The 21,486-nt window shown below is 53.1% G+C and overlaps 2 protein-coding genes across 4 annotated transcripts in view; one reads left to right on the top strand and one right to left on the bottom strand.

Annotated features, from left to right (window-relative positions):
• Positions 1-21,486, top strand: part of LOC137463965 (zinc finger protein 208-like) — a 1,270,300-nt gene that overhangs the window by 1,006,250 nt on the left and 242,564 nt on the right. The window contains exon 7 of the mRNA XM_068175306.1: positions 20,901-21,004. Coding sequence (XP_068031407.1) covers positions 20,901-21,004 — 104 coding nt within the window. The remainder of the gene's footprint in view (positions 1-20,900; positions 21,005-21,486) is intronic.
• Positions 1-21,486, bottom strand: part of LOC137463966 (zinc finger protein 271-like) — a 1,077,684-nt gene that overhangs the window by 1,014,692 nt on the left and 41,506 nt on the right. The gene's annotated exons all lie outside the window — the stretch shown is intronic.

Here is a 21,486-nt window from a genome sequence, read left to right as displayed (position 1 = left end):
CCCCCATATCCCCCCGGTCCACCTGGAGCCACAGCCCCCACCAAAGGATGTTCCACAGGATCCACCCCAGAGCCTGACATGGGGAAAAGGGGCCAGGGCTGTGTGACCAGGACATCAAGGACGTGGATTAGCCAGGTCCCTGTGGCCTGGGTTGGGTTCCCCAGGGCAGGAAAGATGTCTGGCAGCTGGAGTAGGGTTAGGGAAGGGCCTCCAAGGTGGGGCTGGAGCCCTTGGGCTGTGAGCAGAGGCTGAGGGTGCTGGACTTGTCCAGCCCAGAGCAGGGAAGGCTGAGGGGCTCCTCATCCCAGCCTGGCAGTGCCAGCGAGGAGGGGATGGAGAACACAGAGCCAGGCTCTTCGCCAGGTGCCTGGTGGGAGACAGAAGCCAATGGGTGGAAGGGGAAAGAGAAGAGATCAGCCAGGCCAGGAGGAGATGAAATGAGTCAGGCTGGTTTCAGCATTTCCTCAGCACCAAAAGCAGCCTGACCTCCCTTCTCCATCCACCACTGACAGCTTTGCAAATCAGGAAGTGTTCTGAGCTTTTTTGCCTCCACTCCAGGACAAGCATTCTGATACAAGAAATTAATTGTGTTTATTATTTATCACAGAACCACATTTGTCTAAAATCAATTTTAATATGGAAATTACTTGTGGATCGTGGACTCATCAGACACTGCTGGGACGTTGCACATAGCTCAGGGATGAGTGTGATTTTTATTAAATTGTGTCCTGTTCAACCATTGTCTGTTGTCCATGAAGAGAAACTTTCTGTGCCTCTGAGTCTCACCAGTTCCTGACCCCCAAAGGACACAAACCTGATGAGTTGTGGTTCCCACTCCAGTGGTGGCGCTTGGACCTCCCTCCATCCCCAGAGCAGAGCTCCCTTGTCCCAGAAAGTCCCTGGCAATGCAGGGATGAAGGAAACAGGACAGGCTGTGGGGATCAGGGGGAGGGCACAGCCAGGGATTTGGGGTGGTTGTGAGCCCAGGGCAGGACCCGGCCCTTGGCCTTGGTGAACCTCATCCAATTGTCCTGGGCCCATGGCTCCAGCCTGTCCAGATCCCTCTGCATAGCTTCCTGCCCTCCAGCACAGCCACACTCCCACCCAGCTTGGGCTCACCTGGGAACTGCCTGAGGGTGCCCTCGATGGCCTCATCCAGATCAGCAATAAAGAGATTTCACTGACCTGGCCCCAGTCCTGAGCCCTGGGGACACCCCTGGGTGTGACTCCATTCCTCAGCTGCTCTGAGTGCCAGGGGTTGGATGAGAGAAATGGTGGGGAGGGGGTAGGGACAAAGTGTGATTGATTGTCAGCCATGAAGGGTCTTGATTTTCACATCTATTCAGACTGCATTAGGAGGTGCTGGGGGTTAATATCAATTGGACATTGCTGATATCAATCTATAAACAGGAAAAAAAAATTCTCTCAGCACTGTTTCCAATATAGCATATTCACTTTGAATACACTACTGAAATCTGTCTAATTAACCAGAGAAGAATTGAGGACTTGAATTATTACCAAGGGCTTTTCTTGTCTTGGGTGTTTTGAAGAAAATCTCATTTTTTGAAAATCTCATGTTTATGAGATTTTCTCATGGAATTACTGAACGGAAGAGCTCAAGAAAGAAGAGCCCTGTGGAGAAGTAAAATTCATCAGCAACCTCCAAGTGGCTGAGGATCCATCCCCATCAGAGCAGCAATGACCAGCAATGGGAACAGCTTTGTGGCTGCCCCAGCTCTGGGATGGGCCCTGGGCCTGGAGCAGGAGCAGCTCTGGAGGGCCCCAAGGCCGGGCTCTTGTGCTGGCCTGGGCAGATGGGATGGCAGCAGGGGCTGCAGAGCTCTCAGCACCTCAGCCCAAGGGGAGCAGGGCAGCCAGGGAGCCTCCTTTGGCCTTGGCCAAGCCCCTTCCCCCATGGCTGGGGCTGAGTCCTGGCTGAGCTGCAGCTGCTGCTGTGCCCTGGCCAGGGGCTGAGGCCGTGGGGCCAGTGGCCAGAGCAGCCTGGGCTGAGCAGAGCTGTGGGGCCAGAGCCGGCTGGGCTGTGCTGGAGACCAAGGCTGGAGCAGGGAAATGCAGGGCTGCTGCGCCATGGGGAGGGCATTGGATTCCAGCACACACCTCAGCTCTCTGATGGTCCCGGCACCATGCTGGGCCCTGTTTCAGGCTGGAGCAGAGCAGATGTTGATGGCACAGGAGCCCTGCGGGGCTGGCAGGGACCTGCAGCTTGCAAGGTGCTCTGCTCTCCCTCAGCTCCTCTCTGAGAGATCCAATCCCAGCTCGGCACCTCAGGGCACAAGTGGCACTGCCTGGTCGTGGGCACACAGCTGATGTCTGCCTGGAAGGGGGTATAGGTTTTAATACTTGTACAGTTGATATTATACAAGGACATTTTATTACCTTGGTCACTTGAGTACTTTTAAGAAACACCAATGTTTTCCCTCTAGGAACAGGAATTTCCTGGAAGTGTACTGATGGCAGAATGAGGAGAAATATCTATCTACCCATCTACTTGAGTCACCAATATTCTCCTCTTATATCATCTCCCTCTTCCTTCAGGTGTTTCCAGCTCTCCTGTTGAAATGGCCTTGTCTAATGACATCTCTTCACTCGACCAGCTGCATCTATGTACTTCCTGCTGCTCCCAAATTTCCTCATCTCGGTGCTCTCTGGTAATTCAAGGGGCTCTCCACTGGCTGGCTTCCTGCTTTGAGGTTCAGGGAGTTGCCAAATCTTTCTGAAGTTCAAATAAATATCACGTTAGTCAACACCTTACTTATATTTATATCTACCACAGAATTACCTTTTTTTGTGTCTCTGTCTAAAACTGTTCCTGTTTGGATATCCCTTGGGGATTGGGGACATGTCAGATCCTGCTGGGACATCACAGAGAGCGGAGGGAAGAGCTGTGATGGTTATTAAACTGTTCAAATGTTCAACTTGTGTTTGTTGGCCAGAAACCTTTCTGTGCCTCTGAGTGTCACCATCCCTGAGCCCAAAGGACACAAACCTGATGAGTTGTGGTTCCCACTGCAGGGGCACTTGGACCTTGGCTCTGCACAGGAGAGCTCTTCATCCACTTTCCCTCTTTTCCTCCCTCTGGGCATGGAGGGAGCTCCTGACTTCAGCCTGTGACTCGTGTGTGCCAAGAGCAAATCTGGGCAGAATCGGGGCAGGGAGGGTTTGGGGGGACCTTGGGATCTGTGCTGGGCACAGAAGGTGTTTTCCATTGCTCTGGGACTGTCTGCTGTGCAAAGTGGAGTTAATATCTAGCAGAGGAATGACTTTTGCATTTGATGGAGCTGTGCCTTCCCTTGGCTTTGTTGGCTGACAAGAAATGAACATCCCTCTGTGTCTCGGGCAGCTCCTTCTCCAGGGAAAGCAGGTGGGAGTGGGAGCCAAGGAGCTGAAACCTGCAGGTGCAGCCTGGGCTGGAGGGAGCTCAGATTTGCACAAGGCTGCTCTGAGTGCCAGGGCTTGGATGGGGGAAATGGTGGGGTGGGGGTAGGGACAGAGTCTGACTGATTGTCAGCCACGAAGGGTCTTGATTTTCATATCTGTTCCAACTGCATGAGGAGGTACTTGGATTCACTGTCAATTGGAGAGTGCACATATCAATGAATTAACAGGGAAAAAAAACTAAACAGGACCAAAAAAATATTTTCTCACTGTCTTTTAAAATGTAGTGTATTCACTTTGAAGAGGCTTCTGAAATTGGTCTAATTAACCACAAAAGATTTGAATGCTTCCATTATTCCCAGAGGCTTGGTTTGTTAATCTGTTCTGAATGTTAATGAGCTCTGGGACACTGAATTCCTGAAGTGAAGAGCTGAAGGCTGAAGAAGCCTCTGGAGCAGTAAAATTCAGCAGCAGCCTCCAAGTTGCTGAGGATGTCAGCAGCCCCCACTGAGGCCATCCCTGCCCAGAGACCGTGGGGGAATGGGCAGACAAGGAGAGCGTCCCTGGGGCTGGGGCAGCAGAACTCAGAGGCACCAGCAGCTCCAGCTGGGAAATGGAGTGTGGAATGTGGCTGTGAAAGCCCTGCCTGGGCTGTGCCAAGCAGGACACACAAGCCCTGACTCCCATCCCCCAAACAACTCCCTCAAGGAGACATTTAAGAGGAATTGCAATTGTTTGTGTCCTCTGAGTTGGATGCACTGGAGAAATATCAACAAGAGATTCTCATGAGCTCAAAACAACAAAACAGCCTTTACTGGGAACTTTAGAAGATCAGAGAAATTTGGCAAAAGGTCTTAATCAACAAAAACAAAAAAGGTTTTCTGATGATGCCGGTGACTCTCTAGAGATTGTCATCACAGCCCCTGAGCAGCTGCCAGCAGCCACGAGCTCATCAGAGCGAGCTCCCGGCGGCCAGGACGAGAACAACCCCCATGGCCCTGTGCCGGCCCATCCCTCTTCTCCTCAGGAGACACCAGCCAGAGCTGTCGGTGGTGTCCTGCCCAAGGTCTGGGCAGGACTTTTCCGTTGACGACGGGAACTTCTGGACCCTGTGCGGACTTGGCTGAACCAGAGGATGGAGGTCATCCAAAGGGAGCAGTGGTGGATGGCAAGGAGCACAGAGTGCCATCCTGTATGTTCTCTGTGTGTGTGGGCCAGACCAGGAGGACATGATCCAGAGTCTGCAGGGCTTCCTGGAGGAACACACAGTGCCACTGGTCCAGGGCACCATCGACATCACTGTGAGACACTGCAGCTCAGGGGCCCAGAGTCTGCTGCACTCCCACGCTGCCGCAGATGAGGATGACAGCCCAGCAGCCAGCAGCTGCTCCAGCAGCTCCAGTTCCATCTTCTCCAGCCCCCCAGCCTCTCCAGACCCAACAGCCACAGTTCCCCCAGCTTCTCCAGCTCAAACAACCCCAACTCCTCCAGCCCTAACAGCCCCAGACCCAGCTCTTGGACTCTACCCAGCAGCCCTCAAGTGCCCACAGAGGAAGAAGAGGAAGCTGCCACAACGGAGGCCACCCCCAGCAGGGGTCAAAGCCATCCGCCAGTTGTGCCGGTGTCCCCAGAGCAGGACCAGCCCCAGGATGAGGCAGGTCCCTCTGATCCATCTGTCCAGAGCACCAGCCTCAGACCCTCTGGTCCCACCCAAGGCAGGCACTGCTTGCCTGGGTGGGCCCAGCAGTCCCTAAAGAGAAAGGCCTCAAACTCTCCCCACACCTGCAGTAGAACTAGCAAGGCTCTTCAACTCCTTCTTTTTAGAAAAATAAATAAATTGTTGTTATTTCCCCCACAGAGTCTCTGGGCTCTGCTTCCTCAGCCTTCCCCTTGTGCCCCACCGTGGGTGGCACCCATGTCCTGTGGGGCACCAGCCTTGCGCCCAGGGCCATATGGGCAGCTTAATTGTCTTCAAGGCCAATCTTACCCAAGAAGAAGATGCCTGGACTTTCATTTGTCTCAATGTCAATTCCACTCTTGGAGTTTTTCCCAGCTTTGTCCTTCCCAAGGCCGTTTGTGCTGAAATATCTCAATACTCCATCCTGGATCTTATGAACATCTGCAAACATCTGTTTTGTGATGCTAATTACATATCACTTTCCTCTCTTACTTTTTAACAAATATTTTCTAAAATATCGATATAGTTACAATTATTGGCACAAATCATATTCATTTATCACATCTCTATCTGGCTTTGTTTGAAGGTGTAGGCTCAAAGCAAACTCCCTTAGTTCCTCCCTGAGCCTTGGCCAAGAGGAGGATGAAACCAGATGTTCCCGCACTAGAAGTTGTGGTAGCTTGTTTATTCAATAGTATAAAATCTGGGCCCTCTCACTTGGCGCAAAGTTGGCGGCCTCGCTTGAGGGTGGGCGAACCACATAGGAATTCCCAGTTACTGGGAGTGCTTCTCCAATCCCTTGGTGTGACAGGGCATCCCCAGCTGACGTGTGTGTCAGGACAATGGTCAAGTATGAGGGTAACTGGTGATGTATCTTTCTGAATCCCTACAGGCAATCTTTTCTAGTAATAATCAGGTGCATTGCTTAGCTTATCCTTTTGTACTTCTGTGCTGCTTTGCCCTACAGTCAATGACACTTCTTCCTTAAGCTGGGGTGGGTGTCTTTGGTGCTGACCCTGCCAGCAAGCCATTCCCTTCAGAATTGGACTCGGTGGATCCCTTCCAACACAGAACATTCTGTGATTCTGTGATCACTTCTACAAAGTTTGCTCAGAATGAGTTTCAGCTAAAACACTTGGAATTATTTGCTGCAATTAGAGTTGGTAGATGGAACTCTTGTTGGTGAACAATGGAGGGAGAGAACAGCTTCATGTGGGTTTTTGGGGCGTTGCCCCAATTTTGTGGGTTTCTCCCTCCATTTTGGGATCTCACACCTCCGTTTTGGGGGTCTCCACCCAGCGATTTTGGCCTCCACTCCTTCCACTTTGGGGTCCCCCTTTAATTTTGTGCACCCCATCCCTAAGTTCCACACATGCCCAGCGGCCCCAATGTGCACTGAACGGCCAGCAAGGGACTGGGGAATGCCGGGACCCACAGTGATGTCAGTCATCCCTCCTGGTTACACACAGGACTCCTCGGCCCTTTTTGGGGTGCCCTGGAGTGCCAAGGCCACGGGGAGGAAATGCCTTTGCTGCCACGCTGGGCAGGATCTTGCTTGGCCCATTATGGCCTCCTGTCCCCTGTCTCTCATTGTCCTCTGACAGCCCCTGTGTCCCTGCACCCCTCTCAAGAGCAGGACTTTGGTGCCAGCACCCCCAGGCTCCAAATCCCCGCGTTGGCTCTGTCCCTATGGTATCCCCACGCGGCCGTTGCGCCGGGGCCGCTGTGGCGACAGCCGGCGAGCGGCGCCATGGCGGAGCTGCCGCTGCCCGCCGGGCTCAGAGCCAGCGCCTTCCCCGCCAAGCTGTGGCGCCTGGCGAACAGCCCCCGCGTCCGCTCCGTGCGCTGGGACAGCCGGGCCCGGGGGCTGCTCATCCACCGCTCCCTCTTCGAGCGGGAGCTGCTCAGCCCGGGCGACGCCCGGGGCCCGGCCCCGCACACCTTCAGGGCCACGCAGTTCCGCAGCTTCGTGCGCCAGCTCTACCGCTACGGCTTCCGCAGGGTGCCGGGCCGGGTTGGCTCAGCTGCGCCGGGCGATGCCGGGGCTTGGCTCCACTACGGCAACCCCTGCTTTCGCCGCCACCGCCCCGACCTCCTGCTCCGCATCAGGCGCCGGAGCGCGGCCAACAGGCAGCGGCCGGCGGCGGGGCGGGAGGGCCGCAGGCGCCCGCCCCGCGGCTCCCAGCAGCTCCCCGGGGCGCGGCCGCTGCCGCACGGGCGGGACGGGCGCAGTCGCTTCAAGCCGCTCTCCAGGGAGCGGCCGCCGCTGCCGCCCGGGCGCCCGCCCAGCGGCTTCCTGCTGCTGCACAGGGAGCGGACGCTGCCGGACGGGCGGGAGCTGCGCAGCCCCCGGCCTGGCCGCTTCCAGCCGCCCCCCGGGCAGCGGCCGCTGCTCGCCCGGCGCCCGCCCTGCGGCTTCCACCTGCTGCACAGGGACCGGCCGGTGCCGGCCCGGCGGGAGGGGCCGAGCCGCTTCCAGGAGCTCTATGGGGAGCGGCCGCCGCCCGCCGAGCGGGAGCTGCTGCGCATCCCGCCCTGCGGCTTCTTCGGTTTCTACGGGGAGCCGCTGCTGCCGCTCGGGCGGGAGGGGCCTCGCAGCCGCTTCCAGCAGCTCTACGGGGGGCAGCTGCCTCCCATCGACCGGGAGGTGCTCAGGATCCAGCCCTGCAGCTTCCAGCAGCTCCACAGGGAGCAGCAGCCCCCAGCCTACGACCCACGAGGTAGGAAAAGAGTTGTAGCCTTGCTTTTCCAAAAGGTCCTGAAAAGTGGCTGTTTGAAGTATTTTTCCACAAGGCTCTGTCATTCTCGGCCCGAAATTCTCAACCTTATTTAGAAGGGGCACCTAGAAAGGCAAAAGATTCTCTGCCTGGTTTTCCTGCCTGCTTCCTGTGATGGTTGATCCAATGCAGCAACAGAGATCTGTGTCCCAGAGCCACATTGTGGAGTGTGACCAATGTCTTTGGATTCTTGCAGCCACCTCGGGCACTTCAGCCCCCAGCGCTCCACCTGGCAGTGCAGGTTGTGCAGCATCGACGGCCTCCGGCTCAGCCTGGAATGCACCTGGTGAAGAGCAATTGCCACCAGTGGATCTTGGCTTTGCCGTCGAGCAAATGATCCGGGAGATCAGGAGATCCCTGCCTGAAAGGTCTCCCTCTGCTCAGGTAACCCATTGGAGGGGAATGGAAGAGGCTGGGCTGAAAGCTTTTGAACGCTGTTACATGGAGAAGGGGAGTAACCGTATCCTTGATGTGATTCCAGCAAAATACTGAATGATCTTTAGTTTTCTTTTTTTTCTATTGTTCTTTCAAGGGCAATATGAATGTTGCCCCTGAGTCTTCAGGAGGGGAGCCTGTGAACCGGGCTGCAGTAGAGGAAACTTCATCTGGCACCGAGAGCTGCAAGAACAGTTCCCCAGAGCCCGAGGAGCCTGGTAAGGACAGAGCCCCCGTTGGTTTAGAGAGGTGTGAGACGGCTGCTCTGAGCCTGCCTCTGGCAGGAAGGGAGAGGAGAAGAGTTGAGTTCTTGTCTGCAGGGTTGGTGCTTCCTGGTGCCTTTAGTTCAAAGGCACATGCACAACCTGCCCGAGCTCTGCCCTCCACGCTTCGCCAGAGGCTTGGGCACTGAGTCCTCTGCTGTGGCAAGAGAGCAGGGAATAAACCTGACCTTGTGGGAGTTGTGCCACCAAGCTGGGTGTCCCAGTCTGGTTCATACCTCAGCCCCCAGCAGCCTTCAGCCATTTCAGTGAGGACTGTGGTCTCTCTGTCACTGGGACTGTCTGTGTTTCAAGCTCTCGTGGGTGCCATTTGCACTGTGGGTGCTGAGACTTTATTAGAATACTTAAATACTTTACACAGTTCCATTTTGACGACTTGGAAGGATCCCTGTTCTTTATAGAGCAGGCTTCAAGTTGCCAAGTGAGAGTCTGCCTTTCAGGCCATCTTTTAATGTCCCTGATAGAAGGACAATTGGTGCTCAAGGGACACTTGCACAAGGGCCAGTATTGTCTCAGTGTTCCCTTTGCTTCCCAGATCCCGTGTGATCAACTTGTCCAGGAGGGCTGCCCTGTGTGCCAGGAAGAGACAGAGGGAGAGCCTGTGACCATTGGGCAGGTAGAATTCCTCTGTCTCTAGTTATATTTCTAGATGTATATAGCTATATTTATTGATATATGTATTGTATTTATAGATTTATGTAGTTTTTCTTTTCTATCTACATAGACAGAGATTTGTCTAGTTAATTTATTTTTAGTTTTAGGTGTATATATTTATATTTTTCAATGTGCAGTTATAGTTGTAGATGTCCATAGTTGCCTTTATACATGTGTATAGTTACATTTACATATATATAGTTATATTTGTAGATAGGCATATTTGTATTGATATATGGGGGTTTAGTTACATAGATTGATATCTGTATAGATGTAGGCCTCTTTTTAACCTCTTCCCCTGCTCTGCTTCCTCCCTCACCTCTTGCTTTTCCCCCGTGCCCCCTGTGTCCCCTGTCCCTGTGCTGGGTCCGAGCTGGCGGCCGGGCCGGGCGGAGCAGCAGTTCCAGCCCCGGGTGTCCCTGGAGCGGTGGGAGCTGCCGGTGGCCCCAGGCACTGTCCCCTGAGGAGCTGCTGAAGGACGGTGAGACTGAGGGGGCTGAGGGGGCGGTGACGCTGAAGGGACGGTGACCCTGAGGTGCTGCTGGGGCTGAGGGCTGTGGGGCAGCCGAGGGCGATGGTGGCACTGAGGTGACAGGGAAGTGGCACAGGCCGAGGGGTGGCGGGCCTAGGGGTACGGGATGGGTCAGAAGGGACTGAGGGGCTGAGAGGACTGTGAGGGGCTGAAGGTGGCGTGGGCTGTGGCCGTGGGCACTGCCCGGCGGGGCAGCAGCGGGCCCTGCCCGTGCTGGGGCTGCTCAGCGCAGCTGCCCCGGCCGGCACAGGGGCTGTCCTTGGGCAAGGCAGCTGTGCCGGCAGGGCCCGGGAGCTGTGCCGGCTGTGCCGGGCTGCCGGGGCTGCGGGACAGTCCCGCCGCGGCTGCGCTCACCACAGCCTGGCCCGCTCGGCTGCTTTTTCTTTCTGACCCTCCTGGGGAGGCTCTGAGATCTTCCCTTCCCTGATGGAAGTGCAGCTGCTGCCAAGGAAAACGTCCCCATACTGACTCAGTGCTCCCTTTGCTTCCTAGCTGTGCCATCTGCCGTCCCTGTCCAGGAGAGCTGCTCTGCACGGGAGGAAGAGCCCAAGGGAGAGGCTTTGAAGATGGGGCAGCAGCAAGAGCAGGGAACGGGTGTTCTAAGTTAAAGTAAATAATTTGTCTGATCCTTTAGGGATTGATAAAAAGAATTTTATTGATTACAGCAAGTAATGACAAGCAAACAGCGCTGGGAGCAGACGGGGAGTCAGTGCTCCGCCAAGGCTCACACCGCTTCCCTTTTCCCACGGTCCTTTATTCTCCCCCTTCTTCCGCGTTTGTGGCTTTTCCGGGAGTACTCTGCGCGTGCGCCTCCAGTTGCTAGGGGGTCGCCGCCTGCTTTCTGGTGGTCGTCTGGATGAAGGCTCTCCTCCTCTTCCTCGCTGGGGGTTTATGACCCTGTAACAATCTTTCCATAGATGGTTACACACCTCCCGACCCTAGTTGTACAATCAACCTAAGGAGTCAGCATATCCTCAGGTTTCCTGTTATTCACAAAAAACCTCTTCCTTTGCCTGAGTTCCTGTTTAATGATGAACAAAGAAACTTCTCTTATCTATTACAAGGGGTCTGGAACACAAGTCCTGTGAGGAATGACTGAGGGAGCTGGAGTTGTTTATCCTGGAGAAGACTCAGAGGTGACCTTATCACTCTCCACACTCCCTGAAAGGTGGTTGCAGTCGGGTGGGGGTCGGTCTCGCTCCTCACAGCAACTGACAGGACCAGAGGACAGTGTCTTAAGCTGCACCAAGGGAAATTTAGGTTGGATATTAGGAAAAAAGTTTTTTATGGAAAGGGTGATGAAGTACTAGAACTGTCTATCCAGGGAGGTGGTGGAGTCACCATCCTGGGATGTGTTTAAACAAAGACTGGATGTGGCACTCAGTGCCATGGTTTAGCTGAGGTGGTGTTAGGGCATGGGCTGGACTTGATGGCCTTAAAGGTCTCTTCCAACCCAGCAATTCTGTGATTCTGTGATTGTGTGACATCACAGACCAGGTTGTGACATCATATAGTTGGCTGTGACATCACTGGTTTATTATGTGACATCACCGAGCAGGCTGTGACATCAGAGCATGCCTGTATGACATCACAGAGCAGAGCAAGCTGTGAGGTCAAAGAGTGTGCTGTGACATTATAGGGTGGCTGTGTTCCATCACTGAAGGTGTTGTGACATCACAGGGTGGGTCTGTGAGCCCACAGAGGTGCTGTGTGACATGTTAAGTGAGTTCTGCCATCACAGAGCAGGCTGTGACATCACAGAGCAGGCTGTGACATCACAGAGCAGGCTGTGATGTCACAAAGTCAGCTGTGACATTACAGGCTGGCACTGTGACATCACAGAATGGGCTGTGAGGCCACAGAGAAGACTCTGCCATCATAGAAAAGGGCTCTGTGACATCACAGAGCAGCTGTGTGATGTCACAGAGAAGGCTGAGACAATACAGAGTGGGTTGTGACATCACAGAGCTGACTGAGAAATCACAGAGCAGGCTGCAACATCAAAGCGAGGCTGCATAACATCACAAAGGTGGCTGTGCCATCATAGAGCTGGCTGTGACATCACAGGGTGTCTGTGACATCACAGGGCAGATTTTTTGACATCACAGAGCAGACTGGGACCTCAAAGAGCAGGCTGTGACATCACAGGGCAGCTGTGTGACATCACAGGAGCTCTGTGACATCACAGGGGCTGTGTGAGGTCACTGGGGAGGTCACTCCACCCCGGCCCCCGTTCCCACTATCCCCCAGAGAAGTCCAACGCTGCTCGTGCACAGCGGGGTCCCCTGTCCCCCCAGGTCCCCCCGCCCCCGGCGCCGCAGCCTCCCCCAGAGGATGTTCCACGAGATCGACCCCAGAGCCTGACACGGGGACGGGGGCTGGGGCCATAGGGGGGGTGGGACAGGGGGACAGGGACCCCCCGGCAGCGTGCCTGTGTCCCCCAGGGCCAGAGCCTGGGCCAGGGCTCCTTCACCCTGTTACCAACGAGGGCTTGAGAGCGCTGAAAAAATCCCCAGCAAGGGATCAGCAAAAAACAGATTTAATATTAAGCGACAGCACCACAAAGTTCCTTGGCAAGAGTCACTCTGCTCCTGACTGGATACTGCAGGCACACCAAGGAAACAAAGCAACAACAAAACCAAACAAAATGCAGGAAATCAAACCAGAAATGAACTGAGAACTGTCCCTGTGTGTGTGTGTGTGACAAAAGGGCAGTGAGGGCAAGGTGTGAAAAATGCATATTTTATTATTGGCTTTTTTCACAAATATTAAAACAAATATTATATGTGCAATGATAGAAAGTTATGCTGTATTAATTCTCGTAAGTAGTGTGTTAAATATAGTTCTAGGTTATAACACAATGTTAAAATAGAAACTCTGCAATGTCTGATATTTTTACTAGCTCAAGAAAAGGGATAAGATAATCAAGAAACTCTTTGCACAGAAGTAACAGCGACAAGACACATAAAGAGTTACTGCCTCCTTATCGGAAAAGACAAACATTCTTCCACCTTCTCTCCATCTTTATGGAACCACTAGGATTAAGGGGAAGAAGTTGACAACAACCAGAGAAATTCTTAATTTGCATGGAATTTATGCATCATGTATGAGATATATATGAATATGCATCAGGCTGTTGCTTTTAAGGGTAATTCCTTTGTTCACAAGGCATGTTTTTGGCAGCTTAGTGCCCAAAAACATCCGGACATCCATAATTCTTTACTTTTTATTGTCTTGTAATTGTCCTAATCCTCACTGTCCAAATTTTTATTACTCTAATTTTATTGCTATTTTTATAACTATTTTATTACTAATAAACTTTTAAAACTAAAAAAACCCCAAGTGATTGGCTTTTTTCACACTATGAAGCCACCCCCCCACTTAACACCCAGCCTCCTGCTTCTCAAAACCTACCTTTACCCCCTCCAATGATCCCTGCCCCTTCTCTATCTCCTCAGGGAATCTCCATGCCATTTTTACCCCCTCCAACAACCCCACTCCCCATATATATCCACCCCTTGGTGCTTTTTCCCCGTTGCCTCCTACCCCCACTAACATACAACTTGCTTCACCTGTAAGTCAGAATAGAGCACCTTTCCCTGAGAAAAAACCTCTGGATATATCCTCCAACCTAACAACTGAGCCCTCCCAACGTGATAACAAAGAATTAGTGAGCCAGTCAAATAAGCCTTCAGATGCTGGCCCTTACTGTAATACCAGATCAAAAAGTGGTGTAAGGCCAGAGGTAAATCCTGACAGGCTGCTTCCCCTGAGGGAAGTTCCACTAGGTGTGGGGTAGGAGGAATAGGTGTTATAAATGTACCCCTGACCGCTTCTGAAGCAAGAATATATAAGAAAGAGCTAGTTGGTTTAATAGAAGATCCAACTGGCACCGCACAGCAAACAGATCAGTTCCTGGGTCCCAATATACACACCTGGGAAGAGCTGCATCCTATTATGAACATCCTCTTCTCCCCAGAGGAGATTCACCATCTAACCCACTGGTTTGAGGCATTCCCCACGAGAAGGGAGACAGCCCAAACTGTGACAAAAGTTCTTTTAGAAGAAATTATTCCGAGATACGGGCTAGTAAATTTTATTGATTCAGACCGTGGCCCCCACTCTACATCCAGTGTTCTGCAACAAGTCCTCGGGGCCCTGGGAATGAAGTGGGAGTTACACACCCCTTGGCACCCTCAGAGTTCTGCGAGGGTCGAGAGGGTAAATCAAACCTTAAAGAATATTTTAACAAAATTGGTCTTAGAAAGCCAATGGAATTGGGTCAAATGTTTACCACTAGCCCTATGACGAATAAGAACGAGACCCAGAACAGATCTAGGGGTCTCTCCTTGTGAAATGTTGTTTGGGCTGCCTTTCTTGCTTACCCCATACAGTACTGGGGAACATCAAGAGGGGGGGATGACCATGCAAAAATATATAGAAACACTAACAACAACCCTGGAAGAACTAAGGAAAAAGGGCTACCTTCCTCAAACTTCCCCACTGGACTGTAAAATACATGGTACTAACCCAGGAGACTGGGTGTTGATGAAATCATGGAAAAACCCTCCACTAACTGCTCGCTTTGAAGGCCCCTTCCAGGCACTGCTTGCAGCAAACACCACAGTGAGAACAAAGGAGCGGGGCTGGACTCATGCAAGTCGAGTGAAGGGTCCAGTACAACCCCCAGCTGAGGCAAGCGAATGGACTATAGCCAGCAGAGACGATAAAGACTTGAAACTGGTCCTGAGGAAAGCACCAAAAGAAGTGCAACCCTGAACACAACCCCCCCACAGGAAACCTCTACATTGTTATCCGTATATCATTAAAGTTTGCTAATGTTTGTTATAGTTATAGGATAAATTTAAGTTTTGTTTAGCTAAGAATTGACAATCAGAATAACATCTCAGTTTCCAGTACTGCTCCATAGAGCACTCCCCTTGCAACCCTCATTGGGACCAAATTGAGGGAAGGGAGTTGGTGAGATAAGGGTCATGGCAGAATGTCTCCAGAAGGAGGGAAAACCAGAGGTGGGAGGCAAGACTGGACCAGGAACTACCTCTGGGAAAGACTCTCAGGGCACCGAGAAAAGCCCTGTGGATCGAGAGGTGAGGAGGCCAGCCCGTACCAGACTCCCACTGGTAGCAATGCTGCTACTCATCCACTTCGGAGGAAGTGGAGGAAACACTTGTGAGAAGTGTTACTATCCCTTGTGTAGAGGAGATACAGTAAGTGCCTTCATCAGAGTGCACACCAACATGAATCCCAAATGTATCGACCACTCCCAGTTAACAACCTGTAAAGAGGATAATGAAATATATTGGCTGGCTAAAACTATTGCAAACCCAAGTCAGAGGATCTCAGGAGAGTGCCCCATGAAAGAAAGATGGGTATGTTTTGAACAAGAAAGTAAAACCAACTTAGAGGATACATTCAAGGAGAAAGAAGTGCAATTGAAAGGACAAAGGGATAGGGAGGGACAAATAAATGGTAAGAATCTTTTTATCGATATGGTGGAAAAGATTACAAAAGAATTTAATTTGACTGATTGTTGGGTGTGCAAGGGGACACACTTAAAATTTGGCCATAGGATGGTATCAGTTTGGGTCCCCTAGACATTTTTAAATGGATTACATGAAAAAAAAGTATGGTAGTACCCAAAAGAAGGGAAGGAGAGTGGAAGCTAAAATCCACAATAATAGGGGAAGAGTGTTTATCAAGAAAAGGGAAAATGTATACTATAGAAGCAGGAGAAACACCATGTGAAAGATATCTAGCAGCAAATGACACACACACCCCAGGTGGATCCCAGAAACCCCCCATTCATATTGGTCAACAGAAAAAACTGAAAGTAGATGTGCATACAGTGAAAAACTGTTTGAATGCTTAGGAGATTATATTGACCCATTCTGGGCAATAGAAACCCTATCCAAATATTGGAAACATACAACAAATCAAGATTCTAATTTCTGGGATGCACCTAAAAATTTATTTTGGGTCTGTGGTAACACAGCGTATGTGAAGTTACCGGGAGGGTGGACCACGAGCTGCACAATTGGAGCAGTAAAACCATCCTTTTTGTTACTGCTTGAAATCAAACTTGGGAGTCCCAGTATATGATGATCTGGCCAGAAAGAAAAGGAGTTTACTTGGCAGAACCCAAAATTGGAACAATTAAATTTGGACCCCACAAAAGATTATCGATACTTATGGGCCGGCTGCCTGGGCCCAGGGTGGATCCTGGGGGTACAGAAGCCCAGTATACATGCTCAATCGAATCATCCGTTTACAAGCAGTACTTGAAATAATGTCCAATCAAACAACTCTGACCATTGCTCTCTTGAGCCAGCAGCAACCACAAACATGATCAGTAATTTACCAAATTCGATTGGCAGTGGACTACCTCCTTGCAGAGGAAGGAGGGATCTGTGGGAAATTTAACATTTCAGAATGCTGCGTAGAGATAGATGACCACAGTCATGTAATTAAAAACATTACTCAAAATATTAGGAAACTAACCTATGCTGGAACGCAAAAATGGACCCCCTTTTTGGAGACCCCGATAGGCGGGACAACTTGTTCACCTGGAACGGTAAATGGTGGAAGAAATTGGTCTTCTTTGTAGTGTGTGCACTAGTAAGTGTAATATTTCTACCATGTGCAATTCCATGTCTAGTCCTGATAGTACCCAGCATTGGCCAAGGCAGCATCATGCTGCAAGGTAATGTAGAAGGGAAAAATGACAAAAAAGTAACGCTAATAAAAGAACAGAGTGATCAGAATGCCAGAGATATGCTTGAACAGTATGAGAAACTGAGAAAATTAGAAATTGGACTTTAAAAGGCTGATGCAGGCTAGAAGACTGATCAAATCGTTAGAGGGGGAATTGTTAAAATAGGTTAGAAACTATTGTAAAATAGTTGATCGCTGTTGAGCGTGTACTGTTGGTTTGGTTATGGTAAAAGAGGTTTGAAGGGTAGTTAGAAGAAATACGGTACTCCACGTACCGTATTACACCTAAGTGAAGTGCAGCCCCCCCCCAAGGGAAAGGAGCCAGCCTGGACTGAACTGCCGCGGGCCAATCGAGCGCCTAAACCTTCATGCAAATGAGGGATCCAAAAAGAAACCGATCCAAAGGGACAACAAACAGGATAAAAAGGGGGCTTCTGACCCACGGAACCTGTGCTGCTCCACCTGGAACGTCGGGGACGTCGCTGCTCAGAAGACCCAGCGCCGGCGCTGCAGCATCCTTGAGGGAAGCGCTCCTGCTCAGCCTGCGGGCCTCCATGCTTTAGGCCTTTCTTTTTTTATTACATTAAATGCTGAAATCACTTTTCGTACCGGGAATGTTTCTAACAAGTATGCTTGTGTTAAAGTGCCTGCTTGGATGGCAATGAACACAGGATGAGGACACCTGTACGGATCTGCCAACGATCAGCACTCACCGTCTGAAGGCAGTGAGGGCCGGGGACATAACTGAAGATGATGATAAAAAAGGACTAAAACCACAAACAAGGAATACGCATGCTCTAAAAGGGTGGAACCGAGGAAGGGGAGCCACTCTAAACAGTTCTTGGAATATGTAAACTAGTTTGGGAAAAAAGTTTACTATGCATAAGGGTCTATGAATATGCAACAGGCTGATGGAAGGGAAAAGGTATTTAATGGACATCTCCGGAGATAAGTGTGCTCCTGGTTCAGTGCCAAGATGCACCCGGCCGTAACAACCTTTGCTCTATGGTCCTTGTCTCCTATCGTCCTGTATTAAAATGTTTAAATTTTCACAGGAGAGTGAGCGTGTTTTTCCCAGCCCGAGCAGAGAGCTCTGCCCGGGGGCTCCCGGGAAAGGCGGCGGCGCTCGGCAGCGGCCCCAGCCCGCGGGAATTCCCCCGCACCGGGACAAAATCCTGCCCCGAAGGAGGCACTTGGAACGCCCGCCTGCGGCTCTCCCTGCCCCAAAGATCCCGGCAGCGGCCCCGCTGTCGCAGCTGCGGCTCTGGAGCAGGGAGGCTCCGCGGGACCCCCGGGCTGTGCCCCCTCCCAGGCCGTGCCCGCCCCGGTGCTGATGTTCCGCCCGGGCTCTCTCGCTGCTCCCGGCTCCCGCAGTCCCGCCGTGACCGGGCACCGACCGCCCGGCGCCGCAGGGCCCCGAGCCCCTGCCCAGCAAAGGGTCGGTGTCCATCGCCGGCCCTTGCCGGGGGCTCCGGCCATTGCCCGGCCCCGGCACAACCTGCAGCTCCCAGCGCAGCTCCCCCGAGCCGGGCACTGCGGCTTCCGAACGAGGCAGAATATTCAGCTCCCGGAATCTCTGTGAGCTCTGCTGACATGTGCAAAACCCGCTGCTGCTGAGGCAATCCCAGCTCCGACTGAAGCCTTCCCACCCAAAATGCTGCCTTCGGTTCGGACACACCATTAAGAAATCCAAGAGCAAACTGAAAGCTGATTAGAGAATCTTGGAAAATCACATCCGAGAACATTTTGTGATAAAATCACAAATGTTAACAGAAGCTGAGAAAGTCAACAATGTTAGAAAACAAGCTTCCAACACTGGGACTAGAAGAGCTCAGGCAATCCATTTGAATGGAATGAGCCCTCTCTTTCTGACATGGGAGCAATGCCATGGAATTTCCCAAACCAGGGAAATGGGGAGCCCTGGCAGCAGCGGCTTCACACGCAGCAATGACACAGAACAGGGCAGGGCAAGAGGCTGACAAAATTCTAACTTCTACTTGCAATGAAGAACCTGTTTCTACTATAGCCACTATTAATATAGAGTCAAAAAGACTAAAAATACTAGTAATAAAAATAGAGATAAATGAAATCATAATGGTAATAAAAACCCTACCATACTTATACGAGGTTTGCATGGCCAGGTTTTGGTAAGGGAGGGGCTCTAGGAGCACCTTCTGTGAGAGCAGCTGCTCCTCCATGTCCCACAGAGTCAATTCCAGCCCGCTCCAGGATGGACCAGCCGCCAGCCAAGGCTGGGCCAGTTAGAAATGGTGGTAACGCCTTTGGGATAAGAGATTTGAGAAAGAAAAAATTGGTGATCGTGTAGCTATAACTGTGAGCAGGGAAGAGCCGGGTGAGAACATGTGAGAGGAACAGCTCTGCACACCCCAGGGCAGGGCAGAAGGGGCAGGAGCTGCTCCAGGTGCTGGAGCTGATTGCCCTGAGATTGCCTGGTGCAGTCCCTGGTGAGGCAGCTGGGCCCCTGCAGCCCACGGAGGGCACGGAGAGCAGAGATGCACCTGCAGCGCCTGGAGGAGCCCGTGCCGGAGCAGGGGGATGCCTGAGCGGAGCTGTGACCCCACGAGAAACCTGTGCTGGAGCAGGGACCTGGCAGGGACCTGCAAACCCCTGGAGAGAGGAGCCCACGCTGGAGCAGGGTCCTGCTAGGACCTGTGAGCCCATGGAAGAGCGAGCCACGCTGCAGCAGTTTGTGAAGAACTGCTGTCCCTGAGATGAACTCACCTTGGAGAAGTTCATGGAGAAGTGTCTCGGGGAGGGACCCCAGCACAGCAGGGGAACGACTCCTCTCCCCGAGCAGCAGGAGAAACAAGAGGTGATGACCTGACCAGAACCCCCATTCCCTGTCTCCCTGCACCCACTGGGGGAGGAGGTAGAGCTGGAAAGGAGAGAGGGATGGGCAGAAAGTGTTTTTAAAGCTTTATTTTACTTCTCACTATCCTGCTCTGGTCTGGATAGCAATAAATTCCACTAATATCTCTAATTTTGAAAATGTTTTGCCCATGATGGCATTTGCTGAGTGATCTGCCCCAGTCCTTAACTCAACCCATGAAGCCTTCCTTCTGTTTTCTCTCTCCTGGCCATCTCTGGAGGGGAGTGAGAGAGCAGCTTTGGTGGGTGCCTGGCATCCAGCCAGGGTGAAGAGACAACACTTCCTTTCCTTCATTCTTTCTTTCTTTCCAGAGGTCACGGTGCAGAGGTTGAGTGGGGCTTTGATGGAGGGAGTGAAGGTGGTGGGGAGTGGTGGGGACAGGAGCCACAGGGACGTGGGACAGGCATCAGAGGGGCCCGGGCAGCTGGCAGGGGGCAAGGCCTGTCCCCCTGGCCCAGCAGCAGCCCCGTGCCCTGCCCAAGGCGCTCCCAGCAGGGGCTGGGCCCCAGAGGCAGGGGGAGAGCCCAGTCCCGGGGGCGGCGTTTCTGCCCCGACCCCCGTCCAGCCCAGCCTGCCCCGTGTGCGCAGTGACCGCTGGCACGGGCTGCACTGGACACTGTGACCTGCTGGGGACACTGAGAGCTGCCCTGCTGGGACACTGCCCTTGGCACTTCACAGGCACCAAACAGACCCCAGCCAGCACCGCCCCTTGTCATGTCCCAGGCACCGGAGAGCATCACAGCCAGCCCCGCTCCTGGTGGTGTCCCAGGCACCAGAGCACATCCCAGCCCCGCTCCTGGTGATGTCCCAGGCACCAGAGCACATCCCAGCCCCGCTCCTGGTGATGTCCCAGGCACCAGAGCACATCCCAGCCCCGCTCCTGGTGATGTCCCAGGCACCAGAGCACATCCCAGCCCTGCTCCTGGTGATGTCCCAGGCTCCAGAGCACATCCCAGCCCCACTCCTGGTGATGTCCCAGGCACCAGAGCACATCCCAGCCCCGCTCCTGGTGATGTCCCAGGCACCAGAGCACATCCCAGCTCTGCTCCTGGTGGTGTCCCAGGCACCAGAGCACATCCCAGCCCCGCTCCTGGTGATGTCCCAGGCACCAGAGCACATCCCAGCCCCGCTCCTGGTGATGTCCCAGGCACCAGAGCACATCCCAGCCCCGCTCCTGGTGATGTCCCAGGCACCAGAGCACATCCCAGCCCCGCTCCTGGTGATGTCCCAGGCTCCAGAGCACATCCCAGCCCCGCTCCTGGTGATGTCCCAGGCACCAGAGCACATCCCAGCCCCGCTCCTGGTGATGTCCCAGGCACCAGAGCACATCCCAGCCCCGCTCCTGGTGATGTCCCAGGCACCAGAGCACATCCCAGCCCCGCTCCTGGTGATGTCCCAGGCACCAGAGCACATCCCAGCCCCGCTCCTGGTGGTGTCCCAGGCACCAGAGCACATCCCAGCCCCGCTCCTGGTGATGTCCCAGGCACCAGAGCACATCCCAGCCCCGCTCCTGGTGATGTCCCAGGCCCTACGAGTGTCCCAGGTGTGGTAAGAGCTCCTCACACAGCCCAGCCTTGACCCAACACCAACAGAGGCACCACCAAGGGCAGCCCTGCGAGTGCCCCCAGTGTGGGAAGAGCTCCGTGCGCTGCTCCAGCTCCATCCCCCACGGGAGGATCCGTGCTGGATGATCCCCAGTGAGCCCCGGTGGGCAGAGCCCCGGTGATCCGTGGTGCCGCTGATCCGCGTTGGGAAGACACCTGGCTGGGGGCTCCACATCCTCCTGGCTCCCCTTGGCCTGGATTTTTCTTTTCATTTGTCTTTGCCCTTTCAAAACCCTCAAAAGCAGGTAAAAATAAAGACGTTGAGCTAAGACAAGGATGGGGACATGGGGGTCTTGCAGGGAATGTGGGGGATGCTGGCTTTGAGGGACCGGAGGGTTCCTGGGAGGGCCCTGGGGGCTGCTCAGGGCTTTGGGGACACCAGGCTGAGCGGCTCCGGTTGCACTGGGAGACCCTGGTGGAGGTTCTGGGGAAGCTGGTCAAGGACCCCCTGTCCTGTCCCCATTCCTGGTCCCATTCCCAGTCCTATTCCTGGTCTCTGCCCCCCTT

This window comes from Anomalospiza imberbis, chromosome 33 (genome assembly GCF_031753505.1).
Source record: "Anomalospiza imberbis isolate Cuckoo-Finch-1a 21T00152 chromosome 33, ASM3175350v1, whole genome shotgun sequence".
In the NCBI taxonomy this organism is placed as follows: Eukaryota; Metazoa; Chordata; class Aves; order Passeriformes; family Viduidae; genus Anomalospiza; species Anomalospiza imberbis.
The sequence above is the reverse complement of the archived record's forward strand: the minus strand, read 5'-3'. Positions and strand labels throughout refer to the sequence as shown.